Genomic DNA, 22,500 nt, shown 5'->3' on the forward strand with positions numbered 1-22,500 from the left:
GCATAGCGGCTGTGTACCGTCCGCCAGTGTGTGTGTGTGTGTGTGTGTGTGTGTGTGTGTGTGTGTGTGTGTGTGTGTGTGTGTCTGGAGCACAGTGTACTGTAATAGGTCCAGGTCTCGCAGCAGACAGCGGGACTCATTCACTCACTGCAGCTCTTTAGCATCTCAGACAGTCAAACTGTGTGTAAATAGATGTTGACCGAGACGGCGGACCACTAACCAACCAACCCCCCCACCACCACTACCGCCGCCGTCACACACACTTGACGGATGGCCTGTCTACAAACACACAAGGACTACAAATCTGCCCTGGTCCCAAGGGTATTTTGGGAACTAATAGAGGACGTGTGAGTGTGTGTGTGTGTGTGTGTGTGTGTGTGTGTGTGTGTGTGTGTGCGTGAGTGTGTGTGCGAGTGTGTGTGAGTGTGTGTGTGTGTGTGTGTGTGTGTGTGTGTGTGTGTGTGTGTGTGTGTGTGTGTGTGTGTGTGTGTGTGTGTGTGTGTGTGTGTGTGTGTGTGTGTGTTGGGTTGGGGATAGAAAATCTAGACACAAAGGGGATCCCAGCCGTCAGTGACGAGGTTGTGATCGCTGCTGGAGGGAGCAGGGAGCAGCGGCGGTGCAGCCCGGGACAAGTGGAGAGACGCACACACGTTGACCTTTTGCGCCGCTTTTGGACTTTTGGCAATCGCAGCCTCGCGACTGGACGACCGGCTCCGTGAGCAGGGCTGCTCCGGGGCTGCGTTGGTTTTCTCCTCAGTGTTCGTAGCTTCAAGGGTTGTCAGTTTGATTCCGTGATAAAAAGAGCGCGTTGCATGGCCACAAGAGAAAGAAAGAAAACAACAACAGAAAACCCAGTGCACGGTGGTCAAGCCTGATTTAAGCTGAAGAAGAAGGAAAAATCTTTTACGATTAAACATCCCGGGCGCTTGTGAGAGAGTCACTAACGTGGAAACAAAGACACGTTGAGCCCAAACAAAGAGAAATCGCACATCAACGCCAAGAACGACAAGAATTAGTGTATTCTACTTAACGTTGTCCTTGTGAACATTCAGATGTTCTCACCCCTCAAAGAACATGATGATCAGAAAGAGCCGGGACCACCAGTTCATAAAGACATGACGCTGAAAGTGGTAAAAAAAAACAAAATAACTCTACACTGCAGTTTTAAGTTGATCGTTTTCAGTTCCCCTCTTCGTTTCATGTCCAAACTGGTGTTAACGTGCAGCGTGAATCAAACCCACACAGCTGGAGATTCCAAAATTTTCCAAAGATACAAAAACATGTCACGTCAGAATTCTGGGGAATCCTGGACATTTCCATTTTTTTTTTTACAGTAAAAGTGCAGCTAAACAAAAACTCTCCTGAGTTTTTACTATTCTCCTCATCAACACCCGCAGCCGCAACTAATCCCCGTTATCGTCGTCTTTTAATCTGTCCGTAGAAACACAAGGGAGTGCTGAAAAATATCAAATCACAATTTCCCTAATGCCCGAGACGACTGGATTAGTTTGTTCTCTCGGACCAACACGTAAAGAGACTTAGGATATTAAATTTGTATCACGTAAGACGAAAGGAAAAGCAGAAACGTAGGCGGAGGCTTTCCAGTATAAAAAAATAAAGCACTTATCAGAATAGATAAAACACAATATACACGTGACAGTAGTCAGTGGGTTTACATGCAGTTTAAAAACCTGATTATATTCAGGTTAAGGCAAAACCCAAGTTTCTCAAACGCCATGTAAACATAGTTCAAAACCATAGGTGATAACTGCCCCTCCCCCATCGCAGGAAGCAACGGCGCTAAAAAACAACAACAGCAACAACACAAAGCTTCACCCTTAAACACAGAGGACGTCGCCACGGCAACATCACGTCACCGAGGCGTCGAGAATGTACGAAAATGTACAACGCTGAAAAGTCGGCCACGTTCTCCAAGTTGACAACCGGCAGAGCGCCACCTACTGTACCGAAGACCAGTTACTGCTGTGACTGTAAATATGAGACATGTAGAACTATGTGGGGAAGCAGGAAAACCAAGGGTGCTCCAACAGTTCTTAACTAAACCCATATTTCCTACAAATGACTTAACAATATGTTTCCCCCCTTTCTTTTGACCCATTACCAGAATAAAGAATTCCTTTTCACATTGTGAGTAAGTCACCTGGGCCGACAAGGGAGCATGGGCAGGTCAGCCACCCCGCGGTGGTAGAACCCCCCCGTGACATCACCTCCTTAAATAAAACAAGAGGCTCTTTCTTAGCCCCCGTGAGCGGAGCGCCACGAGAGGTGGCTGCACCGAGAGAGAGGCGCTGAGCAAGTGTAGAAATTCCCTGTGAAATTAATTACAGGAGCAGTGATTGCAAAAATCTGTCTAGGAGGAAGAAAAAGATCTTAAATAAAAAGAAAAGGAACACAGCCCCTCCCCAAGGTTGCAACATTTCTATTCACACTCTTTTTTTCCAAGGCTCATTATTAGAAGTCCTTAATAAGGAAACTAAATAAAAAGCAAACCCACAACACCGTCACAAACAAACCTTACAAAAAAAAAAAAGAGGCAACACCAAAAAAACACAAAAAAACCAACAACCCCAAAACAAACAACAAAGAGCTTAGTGAGAGATTGGATTGGCTGTCTGGCTGCAGACGGCAGGGTAAATATTGGCTGAGCCGGGGAGTGCTTGTGTGCATGTGTGTGTCTCTGTGTGTGTGTGTGTGTGTGAGCGAGTGAATGCGTACATCTATGTGTTAACGTGTGGGCCCTATGTGTACATCTTTTTGTCGGCGGTGTGCGAGAGTCAACAAGTGGCCGTGTGCGAGGTTTTGGCCTGAGGTAGTTGACAGATGACCCTGCTGCTGCCACCTACACACTAACACCACACACACACACACACACACACACACACACACACACACACACACACACACACACACACACACACACACACACACACACACACACACACACACACACACACACACACACACACACACACACACACACACACACACACACACACACACACACACTAACACCACTCATACTCAGGATTACAGATCAGGCTGTTTACATCCGTCTGGCTGGCTGGGCCCCCGCTAACTGTTACATACACATTAGACACACCAACCTCTCACACATGGACCCCCCGGCCCCTGGGAGGGACGGGGCCCCTGGATGCTTCTTACTGCGTGTGCATCTCAAAGGAGCGGGGGGACGCAGGTAGGGCTACAGCGAACGCTTATATTCATTATCGATTAATCTGTGCTGCAACACAAGTTTCAGAACTTTGCTGAAATCAAAAAGAAAAAGTCTTTAAACTATGATTGAAGTGGTGACAGGAGGTCCAACAGATCAAACCCTGCCGATCGACTGCGGTTGTTGGTACTTTAAAAGTTTTCTGCAGCTGCTGCTATGGACATGTTCTCAGCCCTGTATGTTTATATATGGATTGATGTCTCTTGGATAATCGAGCAAATATTGCCAATAACGAAGAAGGTAATTGCCACAGACATAAAACATAAAAATACTTTGACTAGCAGCTGACTGGGTTGTGCTGCTGAGCGAAGAGGGAATTCTTGCAGGCGAGAAAGACTTTTCTAAGCTGCTACACTAAAAGAAAATCATGAATTATTCAATCTAGTGTCATATGTTCTAGTCTTGACTTCAGATCAGTTTAAAGTAGGGCTGCAACTTAAAACAAAAACATCATGTTGGAGTTTTTGGAAACACGATCAACATTTTTCACCATTTTATGAAACAAACAACTTATCGATTAATCAAGAAAATAATCGAAAGATTCATCGATGAGTTGTTTGGTCCATAAAATGTCATAAAATGACGATCGTGTTTCCCAAATCTCCAACATGATGTTTTGTTTCGTCCACACACCAAAGATCTTCAGTTCACTGTCACAGAGGAGCAAAGAAACCAGAACATATTCACATGGAAGAAGCTGAAATCAGAGAATTTAGACTTTTTTCTCCATAAAAACTACTTGAATAGATAATAGATTATCAAAAGAGTTGGCGAATCATTTAGTAATGGATTACCAATTGATTAACTTTTGCATCTCTAGTGTAAAAGCAAAGAATACACACACACACACACACACACTCACCTACAACTACACATCTGTATGAAGCGGTGGCGTTTGACCTCAAGATGAACGCACAACAACAACAACACAACAACAACCGAGCGCAGAGAACAACACTTGTTGTTAAAGATCTCTGTCCGATCCCTCCGTGGGTCGTCTGAGGTCGGCTCCCCGGCCCGTGACACACTGTTTGCACTGTGTTTCTCTCTCTCTTATGTCTGTAGTCCCTTTCAATTTCCCTCCTTGTCTGAATAATGAGAGAACACGTCAGCGAGACCCCCCCCCTCCTCCTGTAGCTCCTTTCTTCAGCCCGGAGGAAAATCATCAAAGCTTCAGGGCTTACGTTATTATTCAGCCCTGCCGAGTTTTTTGCATGACAACACGGCCCCCGACGTACAAAAGCCCCCTTTTCAAAACCAGACGGTCACTCGCTGCAGTCGGGCACGGCCGGCTATTTCAGACCACTCGTGAATGGAACTCCCACCGACTACTGAGAAAACACCAGAGAGCCCGAACACAAGACGCGTGGTTTTATTTAATTTAAAAGCAAACTACGCACTTTATAACCGTGTCGTTAAATACACTGCAAGTATCAATCAACACAATCTATTTTATATACGTCTTGAGGCAGTTGTACAGGAATTATTGGATCTGCCATGTCGCTGTGTGTGTGTGTGTGTGTGTGTGTGTGTGTGTGTGTGTGTGTGTGTGTGTGGACGCACCAGTTCCTGCCTGCTGATTATGTGTGTTTCTTTTTTTTTTCCTGGCTGGCAATACGATGATGCCACAGAGAAGAAAAAAACGAATGGTGGAACAGTGGTGCGTCTGCCAGACGCGCGCGCACACACACACACACACACACACACACACACACACACACACACACTTACTTCTTGGTTACAATGTGGCGTCAGTGCAACCACACTCTGCTGCCAAATCTAAATCTAATATCCTGCGTTCACCTCACGTTGCCCAGGTCCAGGTCCTGGCCTCGGCCCCAGTGGAAATTACACATCACTGTAACTCTGTCCGTTAAGTCTGTGTCTGTGTGTCTGCATGTCTGTGTGTCTGCCTGCCTGCCTGCCTGTCTGTCTGTCTGACTGTCTGTGTGTCTGTCTGTCTGTCTGCCTGCCTGCCTGCCTGCGTATCTGTGTGTCTGCCTGTCTGCCTGCCTGCCTGCCTGCCTGTCTGTCTGTTTGTGCACCACTGTTCATATCTCTTGTCGGTCGTCCTCCTGCCGTCTGGTTGGGAATCTAGTCGTCGGTGTGAACCGTCTGCTATGTGCCCTCGACCGCTCCCCCGTACGTCTGCAGATCAGTCACACTTATACATACATGCATGTCTGTCTGTCTGTCTGTCTGTCTGCCTGTCTGTCTCCACTGTACGTCTACTGTACGTCCCTCCTGCTCTGCCTGCAGTGGGCTGGCGAGCGTTCCGGTCCAGAGCCGATGATAATGATAGTTTCTCTCCAGACAGACAGACAGACATAACATACCATTCCAGCGTTTCCTGTCTGTGCTGACAGGCAAAACTATTTAACCCTCTGTGGTGATCCCTCAGAGCATGTGCACAGACCCCCCCCGCCCGCCAGACAGGCCCTGAATCTCGAGGTGTTAATATGAAACCAACCCCTATATAGAAGGACAAAAAAAAAAGTGAAGCAGCAAACTTAAGTTCAAAAAGAAAAATAGATTTTCATTAGGGAGGAGTGATGAACAGTGCTGCTGCATGAATATGACTCAGTTACAACACAAAGTATGATTATGACAACAGACACTCAGAAGGTCCCTATGAAGTTGGTGTGAGGCAGCGTGGACGTGACCTTAAAGTCACGCGCACACGCACACGCACGCACCGACCGGAGGACCCGCCGGGACCGGCCGGGCCCCGGGAGGACAGACGCAGGGCGGCCGGTACTCACATATCTCCATTCCCTGGGGCTGGGCCGCGGTGCAGTTGCAGGAGCAGGTGACATTGGAGTCGCCGGAGCCGCCGGGGGCCGTGAGGTTTGGCATGGGACCGGGACACCGCTCCGCCGGGGAGGGAGCCAGAGCCGCCGGGGCCGCCGGGGCCGCCGTCACCGGGGCCCCCCCGACAGGGGGAGGGAGGAGAAGAGACCCGCACGAGCTCGCACTCTCTCACACACATTAAAAATAAAATGAGAGAAGAAGAAGAAGAAGAAGAAACTTCCGGCCGCGGCAGCAGAGAGAACTCCGCGACACTTTCACGCTCGGTATCCACGACGTGTCTCCGGTCCTCACGCCATGTTCCGCTCCGGAGCGGCGCGGATCAACGGAGACGTTCTTGTCGGACGAGCCGTCGCCCGGTGTCTAACGCATTATGTCGGGTTCTCTCCGCTGCTTCCTTCCTCCCTCGCTTCCTCGCTCGCTTCCTCGCTTCCTCCGCCAGACCGGAGCAGACATGAGGAGGCCCCGCCCCCCTCCGCCCCCCCGCGCCAACTGACAGACAAGCCGCTGCGGCCAATCAGAGGGCGCCCGGGGAGGGGCCAGACTGGGAGGGCGGGGAGGAGAAGAAGTGCTGCCTTCAGGACCGGAGCGGAAATGTCACAACTAGCCCCCAAAAAATAAAATTGTAATAATGTAACGCCATATTCTTAAAAAGTCACGTCCCTTTTACGTAGGAAAAAGGGGAAAATAGTGAACACGTATTGCTGCCGTGCGGGAATTTTATTCTTGTAATCCATGATTTCATTTTGTCTCCTGTTATATGGGAAATGTGTTTGATTGTACTACTGCACTATTTAAATGTATTATTCTTATTCTCTATATTTTTTTCAATTCGTATATTTTACATATATTTGTGTAGATATTGTATATATATTTAAAATGTTTTATGTGTACACCGGAATTTCCCAGCTTGGGATAAATAAAGTATCTATCTATCTATCTGTCTATCTGTCTATCTATCTATCTATCTATCTATCTATCTATCTTTGTTCTATTTATGTTTTTTTAAATTTACGTCTTTATTTCTTCATGACACGTTTGAGGTCTCTGAATGGATTAGAGAGGCCACTGTTTGCTCAGCGCGGTGCAGTCTGGTGCGTCTTTGGTTAATATTCATGAAGGAAAAGGCCTGCGCATGTATTAGCCACAGAATTGCATTAATTGGCCATTGTGCTGCCAAGACTCTTCATATACATAATCAGAGTGGTGCTGCCTGTTTTAAAATAGTTTAGTCTGGGCACTTAAATACACCAAGATACTTTTTGGGAAAAACAACCATCAGCTCGTATAAACTACATGCATAATTCCTTTATTTATTTATTGTTGCCCTGCAGATTAAATTGCAGCAAATCTGCTTTCACAAATTAAAAAAAACCCAAAAATTACTATCAGTCACTCAATTCTCACTGAAAGCACACAGAATGAACGCTGACACACATAAATCACAACCAGGAAGCGCAACTGTACGAGGAGGTTGTGAAGGCAGCAGCGGAGAGGGAATGGGACAGGGGTTGTGTGTGTGTGTGTGTGTGTGTGTGTGTGTGTCTACGCACAAGAGTGGGTTGGTTGGGGGGGGGGGTTAGTGACCTCACTCAGAAGTCTAGCAAAGGGCCTGGTTGACAATGAGGGGGAAAGAGAAGGGAAGGGGTGTAAGGGTGTAAGGGTGGTTGGGGGGGGGGACCGGTCTGGTGTGGGGGAGAGCACCTCGAGTGCGGCGGCGGCGGATGTAGTCAATGTAGACGGTTCTATGAATTGGCTAACCTTGAAGTAACCCCCCCCCTTCGCCTCCCCCCTCAGCGGCACGTGCTACAGATAGGCACCCCCCCCCCACACACACATCCCCATCTACCCCTACACATCCCCTATGACTTAACACAGCAAACCTCACACCCAACACACACACACACACACACACACACTTTAGCAGGACCTATAAATAAACCGGGGCTGTTCGAATCTGACAGGGGCAGTGAACGCCACTCCGCAGACCAGCAGGTTCCCCAACCTGCGGGTCGAGGGACCTTCAGAGGTGATTGACGAGCGTCCAGGTGGTCGTTGGGAGAAAACCCATGTTAAGTATAGTTGTAGTAGTTATATATATATATATATATTTCATCTGGGCACAAGACGACGGAGCGTAATTGACCATTTTCGTTGTAAAAACAACAGCAAACCAGAGGCAGTAAAACAACGAAATGGAGCTGCGTGAAGGAAAAATAAAGTCAAATTGGAAACGAGCAAAAGAGCTGCAACAGATGTTTTGCATTACAAAGCCACATCACCAGCCAACTTCTATTTCCAATTCTTTGACGGCTTCCAGTGAATTCCACACTCCACCTCCATGTGAGTATACTGACACTTTTGGAAAAGGATAAAAACTGAGAGATGATGATGATGATGATGATGCGTTACCCTGATGTGATTTACAAACACCTGGCAGCTGTCATCATTCTACTGAAGCAACACACACAGAGGCACGGACGTCTTGTCAGCTAATGCAGCCGTGTCAATCCAGACACACTGATGTGAGGTCACTTTCTTGTACACACACACACACACACACACAAACCAAACCCCCCCAGACAAGCTCTCTTACTCTCACACAGACAGACTCAGACACACATTGATTCTCGCCATTGCAACATCCTCTTTGCACTCTCAAATACCCCCCACCACCACCAAACACACACACACACACACACACACACACACACACACACACACAGACAAACACACACACACACACACACACACACACACACACACACAGACAAACACAAACACACACACACAGACAAACACACACACACACACACAGACACACACACACACACACACACACAGACACACACACACACACACACGCACACAGACACACGCACTGTCTGTCTGGATCATCAATTTAGTCCCCCAGGGAGCATGCAGGGTGACACCGCTAACAGGCCAGACCAGACAGCCAACAGACAGATAAATACTGGGCACAGCTGAATACCAAATGTACTCTATAGTCTACACCCCCCACCCCCCACCCAGCTGCACACACACACACACACACACACACACACACACACACACACTGCACCAAAACCTGCACCTATACACCTGAACCGAGCCCCTACCCCGCTGCAATTACCCCTTCATCTAACCAGGACCCCCCCCCCCCCCCCCCCCCCCCACACACACACACAAACCGGCCACACACACACATGCTTTGCATGACGGCCGCTCCGACGTTGTCAGCTGTCAGGCGTGAGTGTTCAGACGTGCGAGGCTCTCGACTCGCTCAGCGAGCTCCCACCTGTTGTTGATGTGATGCAGAGTGACGCGCAGAGATAACTGATTCTTTTGGTGATCACATGTCCACAGTGACTGTCACACTGTCATCACCTGTGGATCTAAGAAGTTGTGTCTGCAGGCAAACCCCCCCCCCCAAAAAAAAATTAAAACAAAATAATAATAATATTTTTTATAAATAATAAAACTTAAATTTATAAATTATAAATTTATAAATTTACAAATGTATACATTTTTAAAAATATACTTAAAATTTAAAAAATATAAGAATAAATTAAAAAACAATAAAAAAAACATAAAAAATGAACAATGATAAAAATAATAAAAAGTTTGTTGTTTAGGTTATTGATTCTTTAATTTTACATCAGCACCACGTGTCTGTAGACAACCAACACTACAGATGCCTGTTCTGTGGGTCCTGTGTGTGTGTGTGTGTGTGTGTGTGTGTGTGTGTGTGACAGAAACAGAAACAGAAAGTAGAAAATAGAAGTATTTTCTTATCAGCCACATATTATTGAAATTTTTGTTGAGATGACGATGAACGCATCATTGATGTGATCAGGCTGAGAGTATAAAAAGTGAAAGGCTCACAGCTCCATCCCTTCCCTCTTTGACCCCCCCATACAGAAATAAAAAGAATGACATCCAGATCGACCTCTCCATGTGAACCTGTGTGGTATTGAATTACAGACTACTTCACAGCGCCATCTTGTGGCTCAGCCCGGAAAAGGTCACGAACGTGGGCTTGAAGAAGAACTTCTGGTGTCCGTCTGCTTCAGTTCCGCCCCCGGCCTCTTCGCTCTGTCGCCTCATCACGTCTGACCAGAACCAAAAGCTGTGTCTCACCAGCACATGGTTGAAGCTCTGAGTCGTCTTCATCAGCGTCCACAGGGGAACGTGGACGAGGACGCAGGGAAAGATTGTTTTACAGACACATGCTCTGTTCTTGCAGAGATACAGTAGAGGGTCCGGGACACCACTGTACTAAGAAAAGGCCCAACATTCCTTTTTAAAAGGTCACCACCATGTGGACACCTCTATCCTCATGTGCTTTGGGAGTTTCCCAAAGTAGGTAAAGCAAGAAAAAGTAATCCTGACATCATCAGGGTCACTTTTGTGGAAGTTTGGGCAAAAGAAAATCACTTATTTTTTTTCTCAGCCTCTTCTGCGTCAGCGATGACACATTCTTTTATTAATCTCCGTCTTTTGTGAGGCACCAAACTTTCAAAATCAATTGAGTAACCCTTTGCGAGTCCCGCAGCTGCCACCGCGGGACTCGCCGCACACCTCGCGACGACGGAAAGAACTCGTCGCGCGTGACGACGATCCACTCGGACTCTCGACACGACACTGTCGGTCGGATCGATGACTCCAAACAATGCAGCCCTTGACTTCTGTGCCACTGAGTCACTGTTGCCGAACGCCGCTCCAAATGTCAGGACAAAAGATGGATATGACTCAGTCTTAATGCCAAGGCTGAATGAGATTCACGAATTAGCTGCAGTGCATCTCGCCAGCTGACGAAGCTGGAGAGGGAGGGAGGGAGGGAGGGAGGGAGTGCTTTCCTCGACTGTAGCTCGGCGTCTTCGAAGAGAGGAGCTGAGGAAACAGAAAGGCCACTCCAGACACTCAAATTGCAGAACAGAGAGTTGCGCTCAATAGAAACGTCTGGCATGCCACATCACATTTGCGGCGGCCTGTCCTCGCCCGGCTGCACTGCCAGTGTCATATCCTGTCCGCACAGGTGCACCAGCTGTCTCGTTTCCCATCCGACATTTCTACACACACACACACACACTTCCACCCCCCATGTCAACTCTGAAAACTAACCCTCCCCACTTCTCGTACTGCTGCAGGCACCACTGCAATGACACCACCGGTACAGACAGAAAAAAGTTGTGTGTGTGTGTGTGTGTTGGAGACAGGAACAAAAAAAAGAAAAGAAAAAGAGAACAGAGGACAGAAAGACGGAAAGACGGACAGTGGTGTCAGTCTGGGTCCGAACGAGAGAAAGACCAGATCAAGAGAAAGAGATAAGACGAAAGCTGTGGCGGTGGGTTTATCTGGGCTGAGGAAGAAAAGAGGAGAGACGACCAGAGAGAAAAAGGAAGACGACAAAAGAGAGGAAGAAGGAGATAGGAGGAGGAGAGAGGGGGAAAAGTACAGTACGTGCAGAGATGAGAAGACGGGAGGGAAAAGGAGAAGAGAAGAAAAACAGAAGGAGAAGGTGATGAAGAAGAAAAACAGTTGAAAAAGAAAAGCCGGTGATGTTGAGAGAGAGAAAGAGAGAGAGGAGATAATCAGCAGGTATTGAGCTCCCTCACCCCTGCGGTAGGGCCCTGCTGAGCATTGTAATGGGCTGTCTGCCCAGCTGGGCCGATGAGCTCATGTCTGGCTTTAACGCCAATCTCCTGAACTGGCACACACCGCTCGGCGGGGACGGAGCACAGACGCAGCGCCGCAGCGCCGCCGCCGCTCCGCCAGAGGAAGGGCAGCAGCACACGGCCGGGAGAGAGAGAGAGAGGGAGGGAGGGAAGACGAGCAGACGATAAAGAAAGGAGACGGAGAGTGTCGGCAAGGACGAAGGTGTGTGTGTGTGTGTGTGTGTGTGTGTGTGGACGTGTGAGTGCCCATCAGCCACTGATAAGAGCCCCGAACCAGACGGCAATAATCACACAGCCAGTGACACAGGCAGAGGCTATAAATGTGTGTGTGTGTGTGTGAGAGAGAGTGTAAAATTGAGGGAAGTAGAGATGGGGGGCGGGGGTGCGTTGTTTTATGCAGTCGTAAACAGCAGTGATTACAGAGTGTGGATGGTGCAGGTTACAGCCTCCTGCTGCTGAGAGTCCATACATATACAGTAGTGTATGTACACACACACATGCACCTAAACTCACCTATTGCTCAAACATAAAATCTAACATATGTATGTAGATGCACACACACCAGCATGTTTATACATTCAAGTATGGATAACTACGCCAGGCGTGTCACACCAACCGTATATTGCTCTCATGTGCACCAGGTCTGCGATCTCTGTGTAGGCCGAGGCTACACAACTGTTTTGAATCTTATTTGCATCTAAAGCAAAGAGGGACATAAAACACAGAGGAAGAAAAACGGTAAAGAGCCACGTGTGGCGACTGACTAAACAGTCATCCAAAAATCTCTTCACACTCGATAGCAGGTCAAATACGCATCCGAAAAACTGACAGCTGAGGGACGGACAGCACTTCAGCTGCAGCTTCGCTACAGTCAGAGACCTTGAAGTGCCAAAGTACTCAATCTGTTCAAAAAGACAAACCGCAGGAGATCAAGTAAAGAAGAAGTGCACGGTAAGTGCTAGTTAGCCATGTTTTAGGGTGTTAGAGGTGTTTGAGGAGGAGATGAGTCTTGAAGAGGTCCTCGACGATAGAGAAGGACGCCTCCTGCTCTGACAGCGCTCGGCAGCTCGATCCGCCTGGACAGTCCTGGACAGTTACTGGGGGCTCGTGTGCAGGGATGGCAATGCCAGACAACGTTCCTTGGAGGAATGTGGGGGCCGAGAAGGAGCATCAGTGAGTAGTTCTACAGGTATCTAATGCCGAGGTTCACACTACACGATTTTAAGCCTAAATTTTCCGCTCGCCAACAAATTCTAGAGCTTGCGCTGATCGGAACTACCAAAAACTACCAACGACGCCATCAAAGTGACCTTGCCCAGGCCTCCGTCGACTACTCGGCTCAAGTGGATGTGAATGTCAGAGTATTCTGCAATACAGCGAACACCACAGTTGTTGGAAGCCTCGCGATTACGAGACAGCGATCTTACGACTTTGAGAATCGTGTAGTGTGCCCCGAGGCGTTAGGCTGAAGATCATCGCCTGTAAGGGTTTCACTGTACATGAAAGGAGGCCCACGCAAAAGAGATAGCCACGGCCTGTACCAACAGGTGGGTGTGATACCTAGTCAGCTAAGGCCTGATCGACTGGGAGACAGATGCAACATGGTCAGAGAAAGACAGTTGGTCATCCAACATGACACCCAGTGGTTTTCCCGCCACCTTGGTTGGGGGGTGTCAGACGAAGAGACGATTCTCGATTTATTGGCTGGGATTAATAAGAAGTCTTCGAAGGGGTTGAGTTGAATATGACGTCCCCATGTCCATGGGTATATGTGTCAGAGACAAGCCGAGACACATGCAGAGACCGTGGGGTCATCTGGCGGATGACAGATATAGTTGGGTGTCATTTGCGACATGACACCCAACTATATCTCGGAGGCAAAACCGAGCAGCTGCATTTGAAAATGACAGCAATGAACCCTCTAATAATCACTTGTATATAATTACATGAAAGTTTACGGAAAGCCAGTCTGGGTGATGATTATATCAATCACCTTTGTTCTCTCCCAAAAATATGGCAAATTTTAGGTTTGCCATAAACCACTACGATCATGATGTTGGATGCAATGTTAATATACAACATGTAATGAATTGGAATTCTCATCTAAATTCTCTGTTTGCAAGATATTGATAATCTGGTATTTGCTGGCATGACACCAGTCTTTAGCCACAAGTACTGTATATGAAAACCTGAAAGTCAAATTTCTACCAAAACAAATTCACCATTATGAATCATAGTAATTGCTCCATGAACAGGGTGTGATCAAGAGTAATGGAAAGGAACTAAAATGTATATTGTTACTTAACAACCATTTCACTTCTGTGTACACAACCAGGTCACATTAATATTCAGTTGTAGATGTTTATCATCAGTCTCTGGCTGAGGTCTTCTTCCCCTGACCCCTGCGCCTCGGAACCATCCCACCCCTCTCTCACCCTCGACCTGCAGTTTCAGTCTCGCTGTCACCTCTCGTGCCAACTGCAATTATAAAAGGAGAAAATTATCTTCATTTTTTCCCTCCTCCTCCAGTAACATAAATTGGATTTTTATTTGCCAGCGAACCAAATGCTTCGATGACACCCCAAAACATCATAATTAGCTGCCATTAGATTTCATGCCATTAAATCTGTTGAAACACTGTATGATCCAAATTTTGTGGATGTTTTATAGAGACTCATATATTTTTAATTGTAAGAACTAATTTGTTTTCTGTTCACCTCCTTTGTTTTTGTTAGTTGGGAAAGATTGTCGGGAAATTATTACACTAATGTTGGAGGATTTTATAATAGATAGATTAAATATTGTAATCTATCCCAGGGTAGTAAGCCTGTGGAACTCCAACCCCGGAAGTGTCCGTCTCAGCCGAAGGAGGCAGTTTTATGTATTATCTCTTACATACATCTGAGAATGTCACAACATAAGCTTCTGACTGCGAGCGCAGCAGATTTGGAACAGATGGACCCTCGTACGAACGAGTTGCAGGGATCCAGACACTCCGAGCGCTCCTCCTCCTCGCCGCTCGCCTGGCCGTGCCACACGAAATGCTATAGCTCCCATATTGAGGAATATAATGAAAACATTACATTAGGGTGGGGAGACGCTGTCTTCACAGCAAGGGCTGACAGATGGATGGTGGTGGGAACATGTTGCAGGTCCTGGCAGAACTCAGTGACACGCGGGTCGGCATGGCCAACGTTCTAATGCTGCCTACACTAACACAGCTGCCTCCAGCAGACCCCCGCCTGCACTGGCTGGATTTTTACACGCACACATATGCTATTGCCACATAGCTTTGTTAGCTCCCAGGTTGACACCCTCCAACCGTACAGCTTGTGAACAGCATGGCCCGCAACAGCTTGTAGCAGCCCCACTGTTGGCCTAAAGCTCCGTTGTAGTAGGAGCAAGGATTTTCCAGGTTGCACCGGACCGGTGGGCGTCCCGCCTCACAGCTTGCAGTGCGAGCGGAGCCCCCCTGAGCTTCCCCTTTGCAGCACTATAGGGAATAAACAGATCGCCCCACCACGGCTTGTGACCACGGCGCTCACTGCTGAGGTGATAAAACCAAAGGCAAGGCTACATGACAACGTTAACACCGCAGTCAGTGGTGGTGTCTCATTCCTGATGGGGGACGCGGTGGAATTAGGAGCAAAGAATTGTGGATTTTTGATCGGTTGGGGATTATGTGAGATGCTGCGATGCTGGACCATAAACCTGGAGAAACTGTAATGTGTGATTCATGGTAGAAATAATAAATAATGATTAAAAACCTCCTTTCACTTGTGATTGAGCATGAAAGAGAAATGAGCAACCTCAACCTGGAAAGAGTGGTAGAAACTTCTTTCACAACAAGTAAAATAACTGTTACTTAGAAGAACTTACACTCAAGTAGCAACATTAGTACAAAGGGTACAGAGGAAGTCAGTTGAATGCTGAATAAATGTTCAACTATTATAAGGAGGAAAGGGAGGCCTGGCAATCTGTATATGATGATGTATCATAACACTTTTGGAAGAAAGAAAAACATCTTTAGGTTACCAGGCATATATGCATAATTGTATATCAGTACATATACAACGTTCCATTTGGGAGCCGCACAAAAAGCAACCAATTAAGTCCAGTCAGGCACTGCAGCATGTGCACCCAACAGACAATAATGATCATTGATCATCACTAGTCCCTGGACGCCACAAATGGTGTCTGTATACTTTACGAAGCAACATCAAGCTACATATATCAAATAGCGGCAACTTGGCGTGGAATTAACACAAGAAGAGTTATATGAACAATATTAACTCTGCTGAACGTCACTCTGGGTCTTGTGCACCGTCAAGATGTCCTGCTCTCAATCCAATTCCACTCTCGTTGTAAAAATATAACATTTAGCATTTAGCAAGACCCAGCATGCAACAAGGCAGCTAAAGACATCCGGAGGGCAATTATGGGCTCAGCACCTTGCCAAAGAACACATGGACACGTGGACTGGAGGAGCCAAGGATCGAACCGCCGACCTTCCGATTAGCGGACAACCCGCTCTGAGCCACCCAATAGTAAGACCGGCATCAAGGTGAAGTCTGACCAATCAAAAGTGTCTACAGCCATTTGAAAAGGCGCCTTCGACAGGGGGTGACAAGTTGGTCGTCGTGGAGAAGGAGGGAGACGTGATATCGTTTAAATGTGACGACGCACATTTTCAGTGCAAGTGTCTCTTGGAACACATTCCTAGTTGTACTTGACTGGTCACATGGGAAGTGGCAGAAACATTCATGTAAAGAATGGAAACAAGAGAAGCTAGAGAGAGAAGAGATCAACCAATGCCTGGCTCCCCTTCACCTCCACTCAGCCTGCCAATCACGGTGTGCAGTGGATGTGAATGTCGGATTGTCAGTGTCAGAAAGTTTTTGGACATATCTTTGGCATCAGAAAGTTTTGGGGGCAGGGGATGGGATGGGATGGGAGGGTTTCCGAAGCTGTTTCACATTCAACACTTGTGATGAAGCCGACCGGCAGCCATCGTGTAGTTGCCATAGTCCCTGACTTTAACCACCCCGTAGTTACCATGCGCAGATACAGTCGAGAGCAAGAATCTGAAAAATGTTGGCATTGGATGTAAAAATAAAACAAATTGGTATTGCTTGTCATCCGGGGATTTGCAGAATGATCCCGTGGGTTCTTGTCTGGTGAAAGTTTTTGGAAGGCGACCACACGCCAGGATCTGACTGCCTGAAACGTTTGACTTCTAATCCGCGTTCTGTGATGTCTGGTGATCGTCTCTGATGCTGTATGTGCTTTTCACCACGTCGGACTACGTTCTCTGCATGTCATTGGCTTTCTGTGTTGTCTGTCTTTGTTTGCTTTGCTTCCTGCTCGACTCAAGTCTTGCCACGACTTGGCAAGAGACGGGACAGACTACATGTTGGACCCCGATCAATCTGAAACCCAACATTCCCCCTTTTCACTTCACCATGGTTTGTGCACGCTCTGACTGCTCATGTGCCGACGCGGCGCAGAACGCTGATGAAGTCGTCCAACTAAGCAACAGAAGGGGAACAAAATGAATTCTGACTCACTGGGTATATTTGTTCTCGTTTGAATTCTTTCCGACACCTTATATCTTAAGCGTCTGAATAGCGTGCTCAGTACTGTGGTGTCTTTTTCCCCCCTCTGTGTTTTCTCTGCGGAGATTAATTTCAGTCCAGTCAGTCCAGTTCCTGGCACTGACACACTTTTCTTTCATGCATTAATCATGTGTAACCGACATGTTTCTGCAGACACAGGACATAAAATGCGTCTGATCTGAAGCAACCAGTGACACCATTCAGACGGACAGTAACACAGAGCTGTGGATATTTTTATCAATATTTTGAACACTCGGATTTAGTCAAAGTTCTCCGATTTGATCTCTGCATGTGTGTGTGTGTGTGTGTGTGTGTGAGAGAGCTTGTTGTCTGCCCGGTGATACCCCGAGCGAGAGGCTGCCTCCTCGGAGAGTGATTGGTTTGCCGGCCAGACGGTCTGACTGTCTGTGCAGGTGGGAGAGCTGCCCGTGTCATCATTTCATTTTTTCTGTCTGCTTTCGCCGCCGTCCAATCTCCATCATTCACCATTTTCCAAAGCAGCTAATGAAATTCTCCCCTTTGTCGCCTCAATGATTCATGTTTCACATTTTAGATTTGACTTGTTTTCACTGAGATGAATGCCTCGTTTTTTTTGTTTTTTTAAGCTTGTGTCAGTGTTTTCAAGAGGATGTTTTAATCTTTGGAATATTCTCCAAATCAGACTCAGAACCAGTTACCAATTCTCTTACCAAAATATGCTATCAGGTCCAAGGGACAAACATGAGATATTTCTGCATGGTGTACAGTGTGATGATGATGTGTACTTCAAGCACCACAGGAGCGCATTGGCAATTTCCGCTGTATTCACTGTGATATAATTTCAATAAAGGCTTCTTATCTCATCTTATCTTATTTAATGTGTGTATGAATCTGGACATGTGGTCGGTGAAGAAGCACAAATCCTCTTTTAATGAATCAATAACAGGAGCGAGTGTGGCACTGCTGCGACGACCTCTGGCGCCCGGCTGCCCTGTGGCGTCTGCCAGCTCGTGTTGACCTCGAGTGAAGTTAGCAAGTTTTTAAAAGGGGACTTTGCGTTTTGGTCTCATGTGCTTATATTCATATCATGTCACATTTAACCACCTGTCGGTCGTTACAAGGATCTAAATCAACGAACAACTGGTCGGCGGCCATTTTGGTTTGGAGTCTGTCTGCAGGCCTCCTCTGTGGAGGCTCCGCAGAGGAGGAATAATCGCTGAAGCATGAAATGTCTAAAAGTGCATTGGTCTGCACATGTTCACCATCAAAACAGCGACCGCTGTTAACATATGTAAATCCAAGTCATGCAACTAATTGAACGTTATGAATGCGGGTTGGATATATTTGCCGTTTCAAAGCTAGATACGCCAACAGTGACGAGTGTTAGCTCCTGAAGATTTATGGTAAGATATATATATATATATATACATATATACATATGTATATATGTATATATTTTACTGTTTTGAGCTTCATGAATTGTAAAAACACAACCTCAAGGCAATAGTACAGTCTAAAGAGGTGTTATGACATAAACAGGAAGCTAATTACTCCTTTTAATGAAATATGTTTTTAACTAACTACCTTGCCTTATTTTGAATAAAAAGAATATATATATATATATAACAATATTTAATAATAATAATAATAATAATAATATATACTTATAATTAATGATATAATATATAGAAATAAATATTTATAACACATTTATGGATTTACTTGTTTTTCACTTCACAATGCAGAAAAATGAATATGATTCAGATCAACAACAGAGGAGCTTGCACATAATCTTCTCATGTACTTTATCCAGCCCCACGGCGGAGGCCTGCAGGCGAGACTGTCTGAGGAAACTGTAACAGAGGAACGAAATCCAGACCCTGTTCCCTCCTGTGGAAATACAGGTGAGGTCCCTGGACAAATGGTGTTCTGACTTCTTTTTTTACCCTTTTAGTTTAGTTGTTGATCGGTTTCTTTTTTTGTGAAGTGACCAACACGGGGAAAAACAACTTCAGCAATCAATCATGACAGAAGTCTTTTAAATCTCAGATCCTCCTCCTCTCGCTCGCTCTCCATCATCGTCTTCATCAGTCATTTATCTCTCTCCGTCTTTCTTCCTCTCAGCAGGGAAGTTCGCCTCAGCCCCCCTCCCCCCCCAAAAAAGACACTTGTCCCTTTTACATCACAGGGAAAAACAACACGTCCTTGTGTCTCGTGCACAGAGGCTCCGAACATGAGCGCTGAGTGGCCGCATTAATTACACGAGCAGTGGGGGTTTCCACTGTGGGCCCTGAGATATTTAATAAACCTGTCACCGCTCGGACTCCCCGCCTAAACCTAGAGCTAATGACACACACACACACACTCCACACTCGCACACACACGGAGTGGAAGTCAGGTCACAGGGCTTTTCCACCTGTGGCTGGACTGGAAGCTGGCGGGACGGCACCGTGTCACAGAACCTCAGTCCACCCTTTCAGTCCCTAATCCTCCATCAGGCCGTTTCACCCCCGGTTACCTGCGCGCTGGAAATACATGTGGACCAGAAACAGGCCTCAGCAAGTTATTTCTCGTCTTAACAATGTGATTGTGTTGTGACAAAAAACAGAAAAGAAAACAAGGACACGCCCCCCCGACGCTCGCTGCAAAGACAAGACAATTCACACACGGACGCGTGTCGGACGTTACACACAGACTTAGTGCTCGGCAGCTGGCCGGGTAATGTCCAGTCCAACTGATTTGTGCGTGTGTGTGTGTGTGTGTGTGAGTGTGTGTGTGTGTTTTTTCACCCTGACTAGGTTTTAAAGTGATGATAGGATTAGATTAGGCTGAGTAGCAACAAGGCCAGCGTACTGTATGTCTGAACTCAGCTCAGGCAATCTGGGGATTAAGGTAGAGCAGAGTTTCACACACACACACACACACACACACACACACACACACACACAGCTACCCTTGCTTGGTCAGTCTTACCCAAATCCCACTAACCGTAACCATGACCTCTGACCCAAATGACTTTGTCCCCATGAGCACTGGTTACGACAAGGTCCAAATGAGGACACAAAAACACACACACACACACACACACACACACACACACACACACACACACTCTGCTGGCTCCGGAGGCCCACCCAGAGGTGGCCAGCACCGTACCACACAGTCGGCCTGTCTCCTAAAATTGTTGTCTCCTCAGCCAACGTGGCATTGGCCAGTTTGTCATGCTAATGTGGCCCTGGCTTGCCTCCCTTTGTTGCCTTGACAGATTAGTAAGTGTGTGTGTGTGTGTGTGATGTTGTGTAGGTGTGTGCATTGTCTAAGAGAGCACGCCCCCGCCCCCCTCCCATTTTCTTTTTTCATCTCCTTTTCCAGTAATCCCCGTGTGTTGGAATGCGTCACACACAGTTTTATCTTTATTTCTTTTCTATCCGTCCATCACTCTGTCTCAGTCTTTCTCATCTTCTCTTTCACTCTCTCATCCCGCAACTTTCACTTGGCCTCATCCATGTTTTCTTCCTCCTCTGATGATTTACTGACGCGTCGAATCGGATGAAAACAGATATTTTGATGTGTGCAAGTGCTCTGTTGGACTTTGAACGTTGATAATTTGACTTTTCAGTTCATCAAAATTGACCTGGAGTTTGTCCAGAAGCGTTGCCAGAGCAACGTGTCCTTAACTGGAACATTTCATCATTTAACATCATTCAACATTGAGGGAGGCTCGTGCTGCCCAACTATTAGTTACATATATGTACATATAAACTGTGTATACAGTGCGTGTATATATCTTTTTGCTGCATTCCACACATGTACAGTAGGGCTGGGTTAAAACAGACGGTTCAATTTTAGATCTGGCTCCAAATTCATAAATACCCAGATTCATGGAGCTTGGCAGCCAACAAAACCATATTTAATGTTTAATTTACTGTTTGTCAATCTGTTTTCTCCTCTCTGACACTACAAGCATCAGAAAATAATACACTGATGACAAACTGTATACTGGTGCTCACCAACAGACACTCTGGTAGAACGTTCTGAAGTCAAAGGAAATACTGTAAAATGTCATATTTCAATATTTTATGTCCTTGGTTTAAATATCTACTGGGCAAATGTTAAAGCAAGAATAACTTGAGAAAGACGAGTGCGTTCACCTTGGCATAAATAAAATTTTGTATTATTATTATTAAAATATAAACATTGATTGCAATATGCATTCAAAACACGAGCAATTTATTGAATTGATATTAACCCAATGGCGGTAGAGTTAATATTATGTTATGTGTTGTTTTTCACCCCCCAGTGAGAAGCAAATGATGGTTTCCCTCACAACAATGGGAAAAATGAGGTAAATGAATATTGCAGAGTAGTGATAAAAATATGTGGCGAAACACGGCGACGCCTCGTCACCACAGGAGAGAGTCCACGGCGAAGGTTTGACAGTTAATTACCACAGTTTCTATTAGCGTCAGTGTCCTCGTGTCTGATAATTGGTCCCCGGATCACAATTAAAATGATCAGTTGCGTTGTGTTATGTGTGCATTTTTATTAGAAAACCCAAAAGCTGGATTCTTAATTATCAAGTTAATAGTTTTTGGGACGCAAAACTGTTGAAATTAGTTTTGTGCGCTGAGTGAAATAAAGCAGAACAAACATCGCACAAATATTTTCACAAATCAAATTCTGCTTATGGCCCCACATAGGCGAGGGTCGGCTCTGATGGCGCTGGTCAAAATGTGTGACTCAAGGCAGCTCACAAACCGACGGGCGACGTCACCGGTCGGCTGCCAAATCAACAACCACTATTGATCCACTTCAAACTAACAATTAGAAAACGTTCCTAATTTACATTTTTTGTGGCATTTCAAAGGTTTCCATTCAATCAGTTTGACACTCGGATGAAAACATATCTTTGTTTCTCCACTTTCCATTTGGCCTCTCTTTGCACTTCTTCTCTGCTCTCATCTATCTGTTGACCACGTTCTCTCTCTCTCTCTCTGTTTTTCCTCTCATCTATCTGTCCTCCTTTTCACGCCCTCTCCCCCCTTTTCTTCACTTCTCCACCCCTCTCTTGTGCCCCTTTCTTTTCTCTCCTTCATCTATTAGCCCCCTCTCTCTCCACTCAGTCATCTATCTACTCTCTCTCTCTGTTGTCGGAGCATTACGGAGC

The 22,500-nt window shown here is 46.3% G+C and overlaps 1 protein-coding gene across 5 annotated transcripts in view; it reads right to left on the bottom strand.

The window, feature by feature from the left end:
• The window catches only part of LOC118313612 (low-density lipoprotein receptor class A domain-containing protein 4), a 169,792-nt gene that overhangs the window by 31,830 nt on the left and 115,462 nt on the right, over positions 1 to 22,500 (bottom strand). Inside the window, exon 1 of one of the 5 annotated variants that reach the window (XM_047331032.1) lies at positions 6,016 to 6,534. The exons of the other annotated variants lie outside the window; for them this stretch is intronic. Within the exon in view, the coding sequence (XP_047186988.1) occupies positions 6,016 to 6,109 (94 nt within the window). The 5' untranslated portion in view covers positions 6,110 to 6,534. Of the gene's footprint in view, positions 1 to 6,015; positions 6,535 to 22,500 lie in introns of those variants that run through there. 5 annotated transcript variants of the gene reach the window in all.

Source organism: Scophthalmus maximus, chromosome 1 (genome assembly GCF_022379125.1).
Source record: "Scophthalmus maximus strain ysfricsl-2021 chromosome 1, ASM2237912v1, whole genome shotgun sequence".
NCBI classification, from domain to species: domain Eukaryota; kingdom Metazoa; phylum Chordata; class Actinopteri; order Pleuronectiformes; family Scophthalmidae; genus Scophthalmus; species Scophthalmus maximus.